This window comes from Dermacentor silvarum, chromosome 4 (genome assembly GCF_013339745.2).
Source record: "Dermacentor silvarum isolate Dsil-2018 chromosome 4, BIME_Dsil_1.4, whole genome shotgun sequence".
Classification (NCBI taxonomy): Eukaryota; Metazoa; Arthropoda; class Arachnida; order Ixodida; family Ixodidae; genus Dermacentor; species Dermacentor silvarum.
The window spans coordinates 63180071-63200831 of NC_051157.2; the positions used below are offsets into that span (position 1 = coordinate 63180071).

The 20761-nt window shown below is 43.8% G+C and overlaps 1 protein-coding gene across 1 annotated transcript in view; it reads right to left on the reverse strand.

The window, feature by feature from the left end:
- Positions 1-19212, reverse strand: part of LOC119448151 (uncharacterized) — a 41800-nt gene extending 22588 nt beyond the window's left edge. Inside the window, exons 1-5 of the mRNA XM_049666443.1 lie at positions 19143-19212; positions 15609-15694; positions 11833-11892; positions 4495-4554; positions 61-114 (exon numbers count right to left, since the gene is read on the reverse strand). Of these exons, the coding sequence (XP_049522400.1) occupies positions 61-114; positions 4495-4554; positions 11833-11892; positions 15609-15694; positions 19143-19212 (330 nt within the window). The remainder of the gene's footprint in view (positions 1-60; positions 115-4494; positions 4555-11832; positions 11893-15608; positions 15695-19142) is intronic.
- Between the last annotated feature and the right edge of the window lie 1549 nt (positions 19213-20761).

The window sequence follows — 20761 nt, forward strand, 5'->3', positions numbered from 1 at the left end:
GTTCGCGATACAGCCGACGTAGCAAAAGCAGGAAATACCACTCATATAAGCCCAACGCACCTTAAACCCGGTCATCAGGAAGTTGATGATGGCAAATCCGACGTACCTTGACACCTGAAATCACGTATACGAATAACATAAGCGTGGAGCATGACCGGAAGAGCATAATACAGCAGTTTATGCAATCGGGACCGCTTATCGGCTTCGTGGAATTCATAAGCATTCAAATGCGTCGTGGCTGGAAGAGCTCTTCAGCGCGCTACGAAGTTGCGCTGTGCGGATGCGCAGGCGTTGCCTGTGTGCGAGGGTGAAGCGAGCGCTCCAGCCACTTGGCGACACCCGCCTAACGCCGTCGGCTTGGGTAGGTGCCCGTTAAAGCAAACTGGAACTGACCAAGAAAATATGTTCATCTAAGTTCACCTTAAATTTCATCTTAACGGAAGTTGTCAAACATTAAAACCAAAGGGAAAGTGTAAAAGTAGACATTTATTGCACTTGCATTACTCAAAGAGCAATACTTTGGGCACACCCATTTAAGCTATTCGGCACGTTTCGTAACACAGCTCTTGCTTGAGCAAGTGGGTCAGACGTTCTGGTATAAATATTATAGCGCGAGAACACGAGAACGTGCACTACAACGCAAGCACACGTGCATTTTTGCATTTTGCCTCCATTGAAATGCGGCCGCCGCGGCCGGGATTCGATCCCGCGATCTCGTGCTCAGCAGCGCAACGCATTAGCTGACTGAGCCACCGCGGCGGGTTGCGGAAGTTTGCCTTCTCAACAATATATGCATTTCGCATAATGCCGACAACCATATGCGCCCTCTTAGTTCCAGCCACCATCGTGAAGGATAAACATGCGGGAGGCCGCAGGACTTACGTGGAAAGTTCGTGGGCCGCGTGCTCTCTGCTACTGACCTCATTGAGTTTGCGGTGGTGTTCTGACCTACACATAGCCTGTTCGTCGCATCACATGACCCTGCGACCACAAGTTTGTTTCCCCGTATTAGGATAGATGGGATATATTGGCATGCTCTTGCACAATCCTGGCCGCGGCGGCCGCATTTCGATGGTGGTGAAATGCAGAAACACCCGTGTGCCGTGCATTGTGTGCACGTTAAATAACACAAGGTGGTCAAAATTAACTCGGAGTCTGGGGGACATCGGATTAATTTTGACCGCCCGGGGTCCTTTAACAGCGTGCTTCATAATCGTATCGCGGTTTTGGCACGTAAAACCCCAGAAATCAATTTCTGCTCCTGCACTTGCACCACGATCGCGTCATTGACTATACTACAAAGCGAAAGCGGCGACGGTAAGAGGCCTTGACTGCAGGAGCTATAACTTGTTGAGTCTTACATCATTCTGGATTCTATCAAAGCGAAGTAGTATACACGAAACAGGGGGAAGCAAACCAAGAAGCGCAGCATGCTTTGACATCGTGTGCACTCGTACATCACCGCGGTCATCTATCACGGCTTAAGTGTGGTCTCGCTAACGCTAGAGTATACATGTATATATGGGGCATACGCTCGGATAAGCTGTCGCGACCACTGTTAACAGGAATCTCATCCTTGGTTCAAGAAACCCGACTGGCGTCGCCTACGTAGCATGGCTTTAGGCGAATCATGTAGCTTATTACGACGGTGCTCTACTGTAGCTCGATCATGAGTGCGAAAAACGGATAATTAACCATGTGCGCATGGCACACGTTCCTTTAAGTATACTGTGTGACTTAAATCATAGGTGCTACACTTAACCACTACAATTAGAGTGGAATATGGGCGAACAGTCAGCATCGGCCACGCAGCGGCCGAGCTCACAGGTAATGTCGGCGCACTGAACGTCCTATCTTGCGCTTATGTAACTGGCGACAGGAAATGTACACGTAGACACACTGCTTGCATAGAGGAAAACAGCTGTAGGTTGGCATGCCGCCATTTCAGCGGAGAAACATAAAAAAACATGCCATAACGCGGTGGGGCAGGTTACCGGGTACTAGAGCCTGCTCGTGTTTATCACTGACAATGGCGGCCCAAAAACAAGCGTCCCCCTGACTGCAGCACAAGGGCATCTGGAGATATCGAACGGATAATATGAGGCTATATATACCTAAGCCATCGTCCTTTCTTGTGGACAAAATTAAATATGTTTTAATGGGTGGGTATAGTTCTTGTGTCATCTTGCCACACTGTAGAGAATCAAACGAAGAACATTATTAAATTGTTATGGCACAGTTCGCTAAGATATTTAAAGAAACAGGAAGGCAACAATGACTCATGTGAACTGAGCGATTGCTGTCGACGCAGTGCACGATAGAAACCTCCCACGTGCGCATCCGCTTTGACGCGTACTCTCATTCTGTTTGAAGAATTTTGAACGTACATTAAGTTTACGATGTGTGACGTATTCATTGGACGTTGAATTCCGCATTTGAAAGCAAATGAGGATATTTCACGCGTTTCGCATTGAAGAACCATCTAACTCTCGGCCCGCGATGACGCTTGCATGAGGCAACTTCAGCATGAGGCAACTTCGCTTGCGGGAGGGGGCTCCAAACTAGCATGGTCAAAACAATCAATAATGAAAAAAGAAACACTAAACGGGCATTCTGAAGTTAAGCTGGATTGATACATGTCACTTCTGGAATTGTGAAGAGGATGGCTTGTTGTGAGCGGAGGCTTGGTACGGCAAAGATCCGTGTGACGTCAAAGATTTTATCATCGTCTGCTCAGATCTACTACCTATGCACTGTCCAGTAAAAAACTGGTTACCCTGAACTGGTTACACTCGCGGCGGTGGCACAGTGGGTATAAGTCGTTGTGCTGCTGGCATGCCGCTGGTAGCTTGTGGCATGGTTGAAGTAATCAAGTTTAAATCTTCCCGTGCAGGTCAGCACTGCAGCTCATGATTACGTCACTTCGTGACTTCGTCTGTTCTGCTTATTTATTTTTATGCCGACCTTACAACGAGCGTCAACAAAACTTGTCGCTGGGCTAGTTGGTCTATATAATGTTTAGGGAAATATACAGTGCAACGTCGACTAAGACCAGAGTTTCACTAAATTCATTTCTGTCAGAACCCTTCAACTTCAGCAAGTTACTACACATGCGCAGTGAGGCTCATCACGTTAATACCAACAAAAAGAAAATCGGAGAAAGGCGCTGCAACATTCCACGCAAGAACATCTCGTTACTAAACAAAGAAATTGAAGCCTCACTCACGCATGCCTTACCCCTATAGAGGCGATATGAACGATAAAACACTTCCATCAGCTATCTGGCAGAAGAAGCAAAGATTCTATTGCCAGAGGTCCGAAATTTGACAATCAAGATAAGTGTCAGATTAAAGCATCTTATATTAAAAGAGAATTTTCAAACGACTGAACGTTGAGCAAGTTGGTAAGGATTCGTGTTACTGAAAGGCAGGCGTGCAAACATGGACACGATAACGAAAAAGACAACACGGCTATCACCTGAAAGGTTACACAATGGCCGAAAAGAAGGAAGATACAAAGCTTATCAGCGCATGCTCAAGGGAAGGCAGCGTGACAATCTGTCAGTCAATAAACACGTGTGCGTATTCGCGAAAGATACTAAGCAAGACTATTCTTCATTGCGAAAGATAACCGAGGGCTGGCTAACGCGCGTGCTACTGCTATTAACGATATGCCTGGGCTCGACCGTAAGGCGAACTTTTTCGATCTTCTGACTGAACGAAAGTATCTGTCGGCAAACATTTAAGTACGTTTGCAATCGCGACTGTGCATCGAAATATTGAATGGTATTCCATCAGTCAGCGAAAGTTATGCTCAATTAATCTTATTTATGCCCCAGAAGGTCCTGTTTGCACGCCTGCGTATCACTAACGTAATCTATGTTTTCAAATCTTCTTACTTGCGAAGGGTCATTATATTTACGTGCAAGAAGTGTGTGGTTGAGTTGCTACAACTCTGAAAGCATGTGTCGGTACTCTTTTAAACCAGAAAGAATTGTAATTTACTGACACAGAAAGAACGCATCCCGGTGACTTAATGCTTTATGTGCCAGCAAGTGGATATGTACACGACGCTATCTGCAATAAAATTTAGTTGCAAGTACCGGCGGTATGTTTCCCTTTCTGCGCTATACGCGTCTTCATTCAGCTGAAAATTCATATTATGCCTAACCAATATTTGCCCAAATGTTCATTTAATACGGCTAAATCAAACGCTCGTTTTCGGACTTGTCTTCGCCTCAACCAGCAAAGCTGTCGACACCTTTTCTGGTTAGGGATGTTATTGAAGATTGTAACCTAAAATAACATGGAACGCTGACAATGCACTTAGGTTAAGCGCCCCTTTTGCAGGCGTATGCTTCAACATCTGGATGCTGAAGCGAACTAGCAGCGTTTCACACGCAATTTTATGAACAGTACGTAAAGCTTACCGTAATTTAACACGTGAAGGCGTCGACTGGGGATAATATATTGGAGGCCGAAAACTACGACTTACTGTGTTCGCGCTGTACTCTGGGTTGTCGAAGCGTCCCCTATGGTGCAGAAACCGCTTCAACTGGAATGGAAGAGCAACGCATATGTGCACATGCTGCAGGAACAGCGACTTCCACAATCAGGAACGGCAATGCAGCATGGTCGACACAACCTAACTCCTTTCGCAGTTAAAATTAAATTATCACGATCGAATAAGGCACGCCGTAGTGGGGGACTCCGGAAAGTTGTATCACCTGGAATTCTTTAACGTGCACCTAAATCTACCTTTCGTAGTGCCAAGACGGGCATAGCTGCACCGTGCATTGCAGTTTGCGCGCGATCTATGCGCCACTACAAATGAAGCTTTGGGACGGCCAGTGTCAAAACCAGCAAAACTGGGAGAGACGCTGTATACATTTGCCGTGATACTTTCGATCGCTTATCACGAAAGAAGAGTGTCCGAGTTGTGAAAATATCAAAGTGCGCATGCTCTGCATATGATAGCACGCGTTCGCAATCGATATGAGCAGCGGGAACAATTGTTAGCTTGATATCGTCAAAGCGCAGGGCATACCTCTCAAACGAGCGACGATAAGGAAGCCGTTGTCGTTCGGAATGGCGTATTATTTTCATCGCCTCTCTAGCGGCCGGCGTCGGCAATACTGGGGCGAAACATGAAATGTCGTAGCGCCATCTAAACAGTGAACGGTGCCCATAGTGTCGAATTTGTCGAATTATGACAATGAAGTCATATGACGTGAGGTTTTAAGGTATAGCAGGGCATATCAGGGTATCTTAGAGTATTAGGGTATGGTACAGAAGTTCTCCCAATAGCGGTTGACTTGGAGAACGGCTGCAATGAATCTACAGAGTATCTTTCTTCAGCGCACCTATTTTTTTCTTTGTTTACAAGTGTCTTTGTTCTTAAAATCGTTAGATGAGGCAAATACACAAGGTGAAATCCTGGAACTTAGTGTACCTGTATGTGCTCTCCGTCCGTGAAGCATATAGATCTTCATCGGCGCCGCCATAGTGTTTAGGCAGTGGTGTCAACTATGGGCAGTTGACGTGCTGTACTGGCTTGGGCGAGCACTCCATGTTGTATGCCAAGTAGACGCTCTTAGTGTTCCTGGTGGTTGTTTCCGTGCTCGCGCGGTCTATTTAGTATGACATGGCGTTTTGTACGAGGGGAAATGGTTCCGTGAGACGTAACGACGCGATTTAAGTCAGCATGGTCAGAGTTTTGGTGGCGTTGAGGCGGACGGAGCTCTCAACGCAACGTGTGCGCGCGTGTTTGAGCCTACAATCAGCCTCGGAGATCACTTGTGCATTTCTGAAAATTCGTTTCGCTAATGTTACCTTACTGCAGCGTTCTCACTATAGTTCTAAGCTATGGTTCAGCAGCAATGAGTTGTTACGAAACATATGACGATCTATAGCAGCGTTGGCACCCTTTTGGTGCGGAATACATTATACTGTTTACTTTGACAAGTGTTCAAATTCTAATCTGTAGATACATTCTGCGACTACGTCGTTTGGTGGACCAGGTTTCCGCCCACGAATAACATATTTACTTATGCTGTTATTTAGTTATGCTATGCTGTTATTTAATAAGATAACAGCATAGCGTACAGGTCTTGTTCGGTCCGTCCTCTTAGACGCATGAAATTGTGTCCTCCCAAATAGCAGTCGGATTCTTTTATTGCGATCCCCTTTGGACATTATTGTTTTACAAGGCAAAAAAACAATGCCGAATCCAGTAGCACACCCAGGATCTCTGCCAGGGGGGGGGGGGGGGGAGCACATTGCATAATATGCAATTTCCTTGTTTAGCCAGAGGAATCCAACATCAAATAAAATGCCTAAACATTATAATAACATAATGAGACCAAGGATGATGGCGATGTTTATTTCTTCAGCGTTTTACTCAAAGAAATTTAAGAATAAATGATGGAGGTACTCTGATTATTTTTTGCATTCAGCCCAATTACATAATTAGTCCTAATTATAATTAGATGAAAAGTGTCAATGAGAAAGTTGTAGAGCAACATGAAAAACTCCCGATGCAGCTTTGTGTTGCTCAATACTTCATACCTAAAAGTGTTTTTCCGAGCGTGAAAGATGCCCGCGAATACACGCAAAGTGCCTGAAGCGGCCAGTCGCGCGGCAATATTGCGTGTATTTGCGGGCTTCTTTCACGCTCAGAAAAACACTTTTATGTAGCATGTATTGAGCAACAGAAAGCTGTATCGGGAGTTTTTCATGTTACTCTACAACGTTCTCATTGACACTTTTGATCTGATTATGATAATTGAGAAGTTAATCAATCAGTTAATTAAGACTAATTATCTAATTAGGCGGAATGCAAAAAATATTCTGAGTATCTCCAAGAGACAGCAAACAACATTACCTTGGTTCTGTCCAGCGACGTAGCATTTGCATATTTTTAAAGTTTGGCTCAAGTTAACTGAAACACCCTGTATTGCAGATCTAGTTCAGCGACAAGGCTAAGATTAGTCAACTGGTTTGATCCCGGTTCACTCATGCAGTTTGGTTGCGTAACATCATTTCGTCACTGTATACGTCATCCCGGCAATATCAAATTTTGAAATCTTAGCTTAAAAGGGCAGGTTGCCTTGCGCCTCAATGTGACAGAGCTGGCAGAATAGAATTTAGACATCCAGAAGTTACAGATACGAAGAGGCAGTGATAACAATACACTTGGGTAATGTTTGCCTGAAGCGCCACAGCGCAGATTTACTGCTTTGTTTATATGAAAGGAATTATAACAGCGGTACTCACTGCAGGTATTGTATAGCTAGAAATTGACAAACTGCTAAGACAAAGTTTAGGCCATGAAATTGTCACCCTGACGTGAGTGTCGTTTCAAGAGCGCGTTACAGGAAACATTACATCGAAATGAATTATGGGGTTTTACGTGCCAAAACCACGATCTGATTATGAGGCACGCCGTAGTGGGGGGACTCCGGAAATTTGGACCACCTGGGGTTCTTTAACGTGCACCAAAAGTACACGGGTGTTTTCGCATTTCGCCCCCATCGAAATGCGACCGCCGTGGCCGGGATCCGATCCGATCCCGCTACCTCGTGCTCAGCAGCCCAACACCATAGCCACTGAGCAACCACGGCGGGTTCGTTACATCGAAATCATATACGCTCTCGTTATATGAAACAGCCAAATCGCGTTGGCAACTGAGTTTTTCTTGTTTTTATTTTCAGCGAAAATTGATGAAAATGTTCATATGCAATATAAAAAATTTAGACATCAAGCTTACAAGTCCAACTACACAACAAGAAATATCTCCATTCCATAAACATATATTTCGGCTTCGAGAGTATTGTAAAGGAGCTCATTCGTTCAAAAGGGGTAATTCACAAAGGTTAGATGGGATATGCACAATGCGCTTAATTGTACACTGTTAAATTTTATTGCGATGTTGATGTTCTTTGCGTGAAAAACTGCGAACACATTTATTGTTTTACTCCTACCCTGGCGAATGTGCTTCGTTTTTCTTGTGTGTGTCCGTGTGTTTACAGTGCGCATGTTTTCCAAATGCTGATCCTGTTTACTTTAAAACACGATTATCCCTTTGTAATGCCCACCTGCTATGCTCTCAACTGAGAATGGTAGTATTGAAAATATGTTGCAGCGCGGCCTCCTCATAAAATTTGTCGAGGGATCAAATACATGAATAATAACTGTATTGCCATTGCCAATGCTATTGTATATTAGATGCTGCAAACGAATTATTGAACGCTACACACTGTCAAGTAAAATAAGTATTTTTTCATAAAATAATATATTCGTATGTCCCAAAAATTGTGGCAGAAATAAGTGATATCAATGCTTCCACGTTATTTTTTGTCTATTTAATGAGTTAAGAAAATATCACACGAACTTATAACTATATCATTTCGAAACCAGCAAAGCAGTGCATGCAGCTGATATGAAAAACGTAAAGGCCTTGAAATGAACAAGTTGAGGAAAAATATTTTGATCAATCTTTGTCATTCAAGAACCTTGTTTACATTTTTGTATATATGCAACAGCCAGGGAAAAACCTAAATGACGCTGTCCTTCGTTGAAATAGATTGCGCAGGAGCAGCTCTTACCGGTCGTGTATTGTAATTACGCCGATATTATAGTCGCAACAGTGAGTGCATATAAAAAGCAGGAGTTCTGCAAAATATACATTAGAAATGCGAAGATAAAATGGAACATACAAATACGAAGATACAACTTGATAAAGGGCAAAAAAGTGTCGCTGGAAACAAAGTTCACTAGTATACACAAAACCTCACAATAAGATAATTAAATATGCGTAAAAGTCTGCAATAAATCTACGTATTTAATCAAACGTCACTGCATATAATGCGTCAAACAAAACAAATAAATATGTTGCGTAGTCACAGATAGTAAGCTTTACGCATAGAAAGAGAGACGATCCAGGCAAGAACAAAACTATGATCGCAGAAAACGTGATATGCTTGGGCCATGCGGCGGTCGCGACAGCACAATATGGGTAGAATAATAGAGAAATAATACAGAAATCAGTACGAAATTGTGTAATTTAACGGCCTGCAGAGTGGCAACAAATATTCTGCACCCAAAATTAAAGAAGGATATTGCTTCGGTTAAAAAAAATTGAAAGCAGGTAGCTAAAAAGGAAAGAAAAAGCCAAACTAAAGCCACAGATGATGCGGCAAATTGAACTACCCAATATCCGAGTGTGTTTGTGGGGAAAGGCCGCATGGGGCCGGGCTTTCAATCAGCAAGGTCGGTCAAAATTGGTTATTGATGTCCTCATAATTTTCGTATTCGCATGATAATTTTGATCATGATGCCAACTGTTAGAATAAATGGCGAAAATTTCTGCGGTTTTAAAAGCTAATGAACAGTCATACGTTTTCATAATTACGAATGTATGGACCTGAAGGAACAGAGCTTTTTACTTGCGTTGATTTTTGCTGCTTCGCTATCTAAAGGACAAACTTCACTCGGTGGGGAAGTTTAGCGAAGTGGTAAATGACTTCGGACACGTTGATGCCGACGTCTCTGTGGGCGTGTAGAAGCGCCAGCCTAACCATGCGTTCCTCAGACATTGTGGAGCGCAAGTATATTTTCAGTAATCTCATGTTAAAATATATTCTCTTTGCGCTGGCAGTGGTCACTGGAAGGATGACTAGAATATGCAGCAGTTTGTACACATTTACATAGAACCTACAGTCGCAATGAAAGAGGGCATCTATTCCGGTGCTAAAACCTAAAAAACATTCCTTCGATGTCGTTGGCATGTCGACGCGGAGGCGACGCGGTGGCGACGCGGAGCTATATATACCCCGCGGGACCCTGATGTCGTGGCGGGACCAATCCGCACGTCGTGGTGACGTCATGGCTAGGGAGAGCTAAGGCGAATCGATACGGCGCGCGCGATGACGTCATGGCTTGGCTCCCGCAGCTGTTGCGAGGATCGGCGCAGCTGGTGCGAGGCGTTACTAGGCGACGCATGTGACGCAATCGCTCGGCGAGGTTTTTTGGCGTACACCTAACGGCGCAACCACCGGCTTAAACCACTTCGCTGTTAAAACTGAGGCATACATTCAGAAGTCTGCTCCCAAGAGTCACTCTCCACTTTTTGTTTCAATCGGCGCACACGTCTTATTCAAATAGACCCCGCAGTTGGCTAATGAGAGAATTTCTGCGCCATACATGCATGTGAATAAGGAGTGGTGTAAGGTCTCCAGAAGCGTACAATCAACTCAGCTCAATTAAACGTGCACATTAATGAGGAAGAAACGAGTGGGCAGAGCTACTTCACGAACGGAAATAATTGCTCACCCCGAAGAACTCGGTAATGTCGTACGGTGTAAACGTCATAATGTAGATTTCCGCGGTGCGACAGAGGCACGATGCGATGGTCAACACGACGGAGCAACCCAGGTACATGGCCAAGGCGTCCCGCACATCCTGCGTGGCGCGTATGAGCAGTCGTACTGACCATGACAGAAGTCCGCAGAGTATATTTTATAGTGATCGATGGTCGATCCCTGCGGATTCAACTTTCCTCCTAAATTTTTTATTTAAAGCGAAGCCTTCTTTTCAGAATGGGTTATGTACCACCGTGACACAGTGGTGTCTAGAAACGTTCAATGCGTTTATATAATTGTCACACTTCTCCGTCCCCCCGCGTACACCTCTCATCACAATTCTTCCCTCGACAAGAATCGTATACGTCGACTTCGCGACATTGCCAGCCGTCGACGTCTCACAATGTGAATCTGACCCTGATTTGATGGTTGCATTTCGGCACGTGCCTTGTGAACGGTGTAGCGCATAAACATGAACATTGCACGAAATTTAATGTTGCCACCTGTGATCTGCGTAAACATAAATATTGTGTGAGATTACGCGTTACATATAGGACGAAAAAAAAGACAATTGTAAGCATTGGCGCGTCAGCTGTATAACGTTTAATTAACCGCTTCACTAAAGTTTCGCTTCACAGATATTCCAGCATGTGCGTTGGGTCAGTATGAGTGACATCGTAGCGCAGACCAAGAAAATTGTAATTAAAAGGCACGCGTTCACAATATTAGCGCTAACATGCGTATTACGATTACAATGCATAGTTATATGAGACGCCGTGGTTCAGGAATCAGGACTATATAGCCGTTCTGCTCATAAGCACGCAGATTACGACGAAAACGCCCCTTTAATAAAAATGCGGCGGCCGTTAGAGAATCCTAAACTGTCAATTTCTTTCCAGAGCACCCTCCCTTACAGCTTTTCTCACTGCTTAAGGGCAGAGCTTAATCGGGACGTTAAAGCCAACAAGTTAATAAGTTGGAACTTGCCGCAAATCAAATAGTTGAAATTTGGTGCCCGTAATGACTTGCAGTGTTGCCATTTCACATGTATATATATCGTCTTTTTATGTTTCAGCATCGTTCCGCAGTATAGTTTCATTAACAATGTAACACGAACAGACACAAGCAATAACTCATATTCATCTCTGACAGATGATTCACCCTGGATGGATGGATAGATGGATGTAAAACTTTAATGAACGTCCTGAGGTACGCGAATCACCCTGGGACCGCAATATTTTATATTGTTTGTACCTGCGAAAAACTTTCTGCTAGGCTTATAAACGGTACAGTGCATTCACATACATTAGGCGTGAGCGGTGCAGTGATTCATGTACACGACATTCCTATTGCAAACTTTGGCTTATTTCTTTGTTCTTATTTTTAAAGAGCCAAGAGCTTTAGAAGTGAACAGCTAGTGACGCGCGTTCTGTCTATAGAAGGACGTGGTCCGCATTTTGTGTTATACTCACGCAGCAGCATCGGATGAGGATCCAACCGCTTTTGGATGTTATGAAACCATTTTGAAACGTCTGCGGAAGAGATGAAAACGGGTGCGTCAAGCGAGATTTGAAGTTGGACAGTGCTAGTTTATTTGTTTCGAGTGATTACTACCACCGTAGGAGACTGGACACATGTAGAAAGGAAGCGAACTAAATGGAGGCATTGCTGGTCAGGGAAACAAAAACTTTCTGGCACACGTCCGAGAAGCGGTAGCGGCTTTAAAAAAATCCGCATTGCTCCAACGGGCAGCAATGTGAAGTTCTTCGTGTTGATAAGACTTGTATAGATGGGCTATATTTGGTATTACATATACGAATAAGTTGCGCTTTACATGTTACTGGAAAACAACACGAGTGGTAGACGTAACAAGATACAGGCAGATAAGCACATGCGTTAGTGAGCCATCGGTATCGCCGTCTGTACAGTATAGATAGATTTCCTATACAAGGGAAGCTATATAGTTGTACATCTGCTTTCTTCCAGTTTTGGTGCGGATGACGTGACCCACCGAGTACTTTCTCATGTTCTTTTGTTTTCACATATAAGTTTATCTTCAAAGAATAAACTTCGGTCGGTAGTTTACACGCTTCGTTTCGTGTCTTGTTTTGTCTAGAATTCGTGTTGTGTTCCAGTAGCTTCTGTAGCGCAATTTATTCGGATGTCTTTTTTTAAGGTTAGGCCCCAATCTAGACACCCCTTAGAAATTCGAGGAGTGCAATGATGGGACCTCGGAGTCCTCGAAGGTCTCATAAGGTCTCCAGGTTCCTAGAGTATCAGGCAGTCGTCCCGTTTATATTGAACGTCTTGCCGTGCGGGAGTCACCTGTAGTCCTATAGTTTACCAAACTGATTACACAGCGATTTTAGTTGTATAGGGTACGTTGCTTAGCTCAAAATAATAAACTTAGTGACAAGGTTTATATAAAATATCTAGATGATGATGATGATTACAATGACGGCGCCGATGGAGGCGGCAGTAATGGCGAAGGTTAAAGTTGTGTGCTCCATAATTGTCACGAAGAAAGCACTATTTTCAGTGCGACGCTAGTTTTGCTGCCGCGTCATCGTCTTTCCAGTCACTCGCCTGTTCGCACGCGCGTGTGCGATAACGATAACAGTCGGATCCGTACGTCTGAGCAATCGCATCGTACTCTTAGGTGTACGTAGCTCATTTATCGTTGTGATCACTGCGCTACGTTTGCCTGCGGCGCAGTTGGCTATCTTATGTTTTTCTCACCAAGCCACTGTGTGTTGGCCACAATTATCGGGAATGCACATCAAGTTGGCTAACTTGCACTGTGTTTCTGAGTTGAAAAAAAAAAGATAAGCGAAAAAAAAATGCAGCCACAAGTTGAACAATAGAACTATTTATAATCGTCTACACAAACAAGTCGGAAACAGCCGGTGCTTGTGTCCTCTCGGCAGAGCATTGTATTTTCTCTCATCTTTCCTTGAACAGAGACGGACATACGCTGAATTACTTCCGTCTGAAATTCATCATATGCGTGTTTCTGGGATCCGGCGCTGAGTCCTTTACTGTGTGTATGTGTGTATACTTGTCCGTTCTATTATTTTCTCGTCCTTTCCTACACATGTCGTTCGTGGGATAGTTTTTTTTTTCTGAATTTCGCTTCACCGGTAATAAACCCGGGTTAAATTCAACGAGACAGTGCAAGAACGCTGGTGTACTCAGACTTAGGTCGTTGTTGAAGGTCTACAGCTTATTCCGAAACTATACACCACTACAGCGTCCCTCATAGAGCATATGTTGCTTTCGGACGCTTAACTGAGTCAACTATCAATCAATAAATCAACCAATCCATCAGTCATTCAGTAAGTCAGTCGGTCAGTTACCTTATGAGCACGTAACACTTCAAGAAAATATTCTGTCTGTGCCATTTTTATTACATTGATTAATTTAATAACAATTAGGTTTTACGAGTGACTGCATTTTTTTATTGAATAGAATGATGCAGTCCTAAAGACCCATGGAGAAATATGAATACGGGAGAGGCAGAAAACTCAGAAGCCACGTTAATTTAGTAGTGCTTGACGTGAGAGGCAATAAAGCGCGAATTAATTGGCATGTAATGTCCAATCTGTATCACATATGCTACTCTGTTTTGATACCTCAAAATTATGACTTTAGCACGCAAAACTACACGCATAGTTTGCAGTAGCGCGATAATTTTTAGGTGTGCATACTTCAGCCAGCCATTTGCTATTTAATTAATCGCTGTTATACCTCAGATAACCTCAAATAGCATTTCGTAGATATTTTTCTACTAGTTTGCTCCCTGCGGCGAGAATTAAAGGTTAACAAGTTATTCTAATTTTCCGCGACGCGGAACCGTTTTCGCCCATTACGGAGTTAACGCAGAAGCCAATTCGAAATGCATTGAGTGGATCAACTAAACTTTATGAATTTACGAAAATTTACCGGCATTGCGAGTTCTCCGATATCGAGATTTATCGCTAGCCGACTGCGGTCTTACCTATAAAACGAAATGAAAATATTTTACTTTTATTGTTACGTCCACATCATTGCCGCATGCAAACCGAGAACCTTAGGTAGTACTCTCAGGGTTGGCATGTCACAGCGATCATATTTAAGTTGTTTTTACAGCGAAGCTGTTTATGTGCACCCTGTGCTCTCGTTGTCGGAGTTCGCTAAATAAGGGCCACCGGACCCAGCGGGAGAGGAGAGGAAAAGAAGAGCTCAACAGGAGGGAAAGGGGTTGGAGTTACCCCTTTCCCCCTGTGAGAATGCTGTGAGAAGGTGCAGATGAAAATGAGAACGGGGAGGGGGGTTGACGTAAGTCGCGCCGTCCAGAACTCGCGTTGGAGAGCAAGAGCGTGAGGCGCGCCAACCAATGGCGGTGTAGGAAAAAGGTAGGTCAACGGAGGTGTGGGGTGTGAGAGGAGTTCGCGTTAGCGTTGGTTGTATATACGGAGCTTTGGTCAAGGACTCTTGTCTGGGAACGTCTTTAAAAAAAACGTGAGGAACCCGCTAGGAACGCCGTCGCCCGTGGACGTCGACGCGTCCCATCCACCGCAAGTAGCGCCGTTTGGGCCATCCAAGCGGCCGTGAATGCGCAGCTTTGCTGTTCGACCATCTTCACGGAGTGGAAGGGGCGGTGATTTTTCTGTGTTTTTTTTTTATCACGTATCTTCAGTGGTGCGAGCAGCACTCCGCCAACGTTATCAGCAGGATCGGATGGTCGTGAGCGGTGGGTGATAAAAAAAGAAATAGAATAGAGTGAAAGAAACCGCTATGCTATACCGGCCCTGGAATCAGTATGTAGGCCAAATAGCGCTTTGAAACTTCACACGAAGTCGTTTGAAACAAGCGACAGCGTCACATACGATGCCGTCTATATGTGTGATGTCCAAGCTGCTAAAATAACTGGAGACCCTAGCTTCATATGGAGCGCTGTTTACGAAGAAACCAAGAACAACTAGTCCATTGGTTGAAACTTCATACCCGCCATGACGGCGTATATATAGTGGCTTCGTCGTTGCGCTGCGGGATCGAATCCCGGCCGCGGCGGCCGCATTTCGATGGGGCGAAATGCCAAGAACGTCATGCACTGGGTGCACGTTAAAGAACCCCAGGTGGTCAAAATTAATCCGGAGTCTCCCACTAAGGCGTGCCTCATAAACATATCGTGGTTCCTGACACGAAAGACCCCAGAATTTAATTATTTCATTTTTTAACGTTTGTGCATTCATCTGAATGAACTTACCATCAGCAGGGCGGTAAGGGCGCTGACGTCGACAAGTACATTGATGACGTTGAGAACGATTCGAATGCCGTAGAAGGTTATGCTACCTGTGGATTGAGATAAAGGAGTGCATGAGAGTACGGCGTTCACTGGGAATACTCAGGACCAAGCAAGATACAGTGGCTGCTTTTAAATTTGGTCACGGTTCGTGGCTCTGAAGTATGGGCAAGTGAGAAACAGCGCTGCAAAGTTTCGCCACTATATGGTGTCACTACTTCCGTCTACGTATGCACCAATTCATACCCCGGCCCCTGTATGCCGGTACTCAGTAAACGTGTTTCACTTAAAGCATATTTCTCTATACTCAAAAGCTTGTTCGTCTTGCACGTGTCCTTGAGGACGTTCAATGTCAAACGAGGCTCAGCAGAATCACTTTTCCAGTGATCTTATATACTGTATAGTGAGGTCTTTGCTTATACATTATACCAGGTGTTCTCTTTCTTCAGCTGAACCAAATATTTAAAAAAATATCCTGTGGCAAAGCATAATTCTAACCCTTGAGCTAAATTGCTCGATGAGGCGGCCATTACACTTACGAGAAATCAAAACGCTTATTTGAAATGTAAACATATTTACACTAATTCACTTTTTCATTAATTACTTTACAGCAGATATTTCAATTTGCGAATTGTAGCCGGTGAGTTCGCAAGGCGTATCCACTTGGAACAAATTCTCAGGAAGTTTCGAGATAATAAGTTTCGATATTTCCGACAAAATGCATTGGCGTACCAGTTACTTTTGCGCTTCAATGCACAAAACAGCGTTTTCTTCAGAAAAGTAAACGGAACAACATTCTACCGCAAGTTTGACGGCGCATATATCAAAACCTGCCGTCCTCAGAATTCATTCCAAGTCGATATGCCTTGCTAACTCACTAGCTGCAATCCATAGATTCAAGCACCTTCCGTAATGTAATTATTAAAATAATAATTGGTGGAATTATGTCAATTATTCAATTAGTCATTTCTATTTCTCTAAGAAGTAATGGACCGCCTTATTGAGTAAGTTAGCTCAAAGGATAGAATTGTGCTATCTGCCACCGGTAATTTCTAAAATTTGGTGCAGCTAAAAAAAAAGACACCTTCCATGTAGTACGCCTTTTCTCACGCACGGGGCGCCACTCCGCTCTTATCGCATTAATGTCTTAAGCGTTGAATAGAAAGTGCACGAAAGTGAACAATTATACACCGTGACGCCTGCAGCCTCGTGCGCTGCATCCACAGCGCCGTCAAGCACGCTGCGAATGGAGACACGTATGCAGTCACTGAAAAAAAAAAAGTTTACGGGACACAGACGTTTGCCGAAAACACTAAATTCCCACGAAGCCGGAGCACATAGCTTTGAATACGAAGTTTCAATCTGTACTCGTTATTGCGACATACACAGTGATTCTTTAAATTGGAAGCACCATGCCCTAATCGAGCACGGGCCGTATGCGCGATCTTTTTCGCTCTCAAATGCTCTTTGCCGTTGGCTGGTCGCCTTTGCTAAAGGTATGTCAAGCATCAGGGTCGGCTGGCATTTGCTCTTACGAAGAATCCTATAGCGTAAGAGATTTCTTGAGAATGTACATTCTTGAAAATGTATGTACATGCCCTGATATTCATATTTGTCGGGGAACCCGTGTACCGTAATGTTTTGTGGCCGACTGAACAGATGATTCTGTGTCTTTGCGGGTGCACCAGTCAATGGAATAGTACATGACAACAAGACATCGATTATGTTGGCGGCCGATACCCTACATTCAGCCCAGCACCTGAAGCTATAATTATAAATATTATTATATACCGTTATCTTTGCCTTCTGTAATTAATTGGATATTTGTGGATAGCTCAGACAACCGGTCACTTCGTTCGTTCGTTCGTTCGTTCGTTCGTCCGTCCGTCCATCCGTCCGTCCGTCCGTCCGTCCGTCCGTCCGTCCGTCCGCCCGTTCGCCCGTTCGTTCGTTCGTTCGTTCGTTCGTTCGTTCGTTCGTTCGTTCGTTCGTTCGTTCCGTTCCGTTCCGTTCCGTTCCGTTCGTTTTGTCACGCAATCAACGCCATCAATAAGGTGATAAAGTTGGAAACAGTATTTGGCCTTTCTGTGGTTAGGCAAAGGTGAGTTGCAAGAAATGCGACTAGAGGAGGCTATTCGCTGTCAAAATTCGCGTTCTTGTTATGATCGCGATGAGTCATTGTATACACCTCTTAACAACCCTTTGCCAGTGTACATCACATGTGCAATAAAATATGATTTTTCCGTGGACGCCATCGGTTCTGGTTGTAGACGCTACTTCCTGCCTTTAGGTTCAAATGACACAGACTTGCTCAATATTAACTTAAGCATGTATGGGAATTTTTCTATTCTTTGTTTCTTTCTGTTCTTCTTCCTTTTTTTCGTTTTTTTTTTGTCACGTGCGGGCGTCCGCTTGCTTAATATTAAACCAGGAGAAAAACTGCTACGCGTATCAGCTAGGTGCAAGTAGCTGCATGGTAACAGAGAACAATGAAACAAAAGTTATACACGCAAATATTAGATATTGTACCGCTTCTTTTATAGCATAACTAACGTTATCTGGGAAACCTAGTATTCAGAACGAACCCTCGTATAACATAATCTAATTGAACAGAGTACCGAATTTATCACAAATCCATATGACTACTTACTACTGTAGACTTGCTTTGCTTCCGCATTGGTGTTTTTGTTGAGCCCTACAGCAGATGAAAAAAAGAAAGTTACGGAGAAACGCTATAACAGGGATCAAGGCTGAACACCTTTATGAAGAACACACACACGCACGCACGCACGCACGCGCTAAGATTGAAATGTAGTTCCTCCCAAATGCGTTGTTCCCCCCCCCCTCCCCCCCCCCAAAATGCCGAACGATAGTGATTTTTGTGAGAAATATTTCTTGCGAGTTATTCTCTATCTTTACGCAATTATTATTTCCGTATTCTTTTTTCCTTTCTCGCTTTTCATTCTGCTAGATTTCGCATATTTCCTTTCCCTCTGTTATACGCACCATTTCTTGCAAGGTGTCCTCCAACACGAGAAATGGTCACTACATGAAATGCTGTTGTTGTTGTTGTTGTTGTTGTTGTTGTTGTTGTTGTTGTTGTTGTTGTTGTTGTTGTTGTTGTTGTTGTTGTTGTTGTTGTTGTTGTTGTTGTTGTTGTTGTTGTTGTTGTTGTTGTTGTTGTTGTTGTTGTTGTTGTCTTTATGTATGCGCGCGCCCGCACTAAGATCTTAGGGTTGTTCCTGGGCAATTGATTGATTGACTGATTGACTGGTTTATTGATTGATTGATTGATTACCGTGCACACAGAAGTACGGAGAAAACAGGCCTAGATAAGCAGGAACGATAAACTGGATAAGATAGGAACTGCCGTTGTCTTTGCAAAACTTATTATAACAATGATGACTACAACCACACTAAACGCGTTGAAGCCAGCATGACATGTAATTAAAAATATTTCTGGAGCTACACGCGTTCTTACTCTTCTAAAAAGAGCACTGAAGATGTATGTCTTGTTGATGAAAATGGTGATGTTGTCTCGAACACTGCCGATGCCATTGCAGAACATTTCTGTGCTGTATTTGGTGTAAGAGATGCTTCTACCTCAAGTAACCTTCCTTCTCAGACTGGTACGGTGTGTACGCTATCACTCAATGAAGCTTTGTTTTCAAATGTATGAAGTGCCTTAAACCTTCCCTTTCTTGTGGCGCAACATTTCTGTTCTGTATTTGGTGTAAGAGATGCTTCTACCTCCAAGTAACCTTCCTTCTGAGACTGGTACGGTGTGTACGCTATCACTCAATGAAGCTTTGTTTTCAAATGTATGAAGTGCCTCAAATCTTCCCTTTCTTGTGGCGCAACATTTCTGTTCTGTATTTGGTGTAAGAGATGCTTCTACCTCAAGTAACCTTCCTTCTCAGACTGGTACGGTGTGTACGCTATCACTCAATGAAGCTTTGTTTTCAAATGTATGAAGTGCCTTAAACCTTCCCTTTCTTGTGGCGCAACATTTCTGTTCTGTATTTGGTGTAAGAGATGCTTCTACCTCAAGTAACCTTCCACCTCAGACTGGTATGGTGTGTACGCTATCACTCAATGAAGTTTTGTTTTCAAGTGTATGAAGTGCCTCAAGCCTGCGCTTTCTTGTGGCGCTGATGGTATCACTCCCGCACTGCTTATGACGTGCGGAAGCATACTTGTCCCTGTACTCAAAAGCATATTCAACAGTTCCATAAAGTCTAGTGCGTTTCCTAGACTTTATGGTAGTACGGATCAGGTAGCACGGTAGCACGGATCACGGATATATAGTGCCGGTACGCAAATCGGGTGCTAGATCGAGGTGCAGTTGCTAACTACCGGCCTATATTTATCCTCTGCAGTGCGTCAAAAATGTTTGAATGTGTATTGCATTCCCTGCTTTCTCTTAGAGCTAAGAACATTTTATTAGATGAACGGCATGACATTGTATCAGGGAGCTCCACAACAACGAACTTGGTCACATTTTGTGACTCATGCTTCTATTGTGGTACAGAGTAGGGCCAATTAGACGTTCTTTACTTTAACCTAAGTAGAGCGCATTTCATGTAGTATACCATGATCGAGTTCCTAATTACAAAGCTCACGAAAAATGTACATGCATTTTCCATCACTGCCCTGGTATCAAATTAGCTCAGCAATAGATCGTACTTCGTTAGCATTAATGGATAGAGTTCTCTTATATGAGGTCACTAGCGGAGTTCCTCAAGGATCTGTTCTTGTCCTTCGTCTCTTCCTACTGTTCATAAATGACATTTCGTCAGCGATTCAACACTCTCGATTCCTTCTCTATGCTGATGACCTAAATCTATGTAAGACTGTCAACAGTGTTCACGACTGCATTGACCTCCAAAAAAATGTGTCACTCTCAAACTGGTGCAGAAACCATAAGCTACTCTTAAGTGCCTCCAAAATTATGGTAATGAGTTACACGCGGAAAACACAGCTTGTGTAATTTCCATACTCCCTTCGGGATCCTCCACTGCGCAGGGTCGGTGAAGTTAAAGGTATTGGTGTGTACTTCAACAAAACGCTAAGCTTCTCTTCCCCCGCTAAATATTCGAAACAACGTGGCCCTTCAC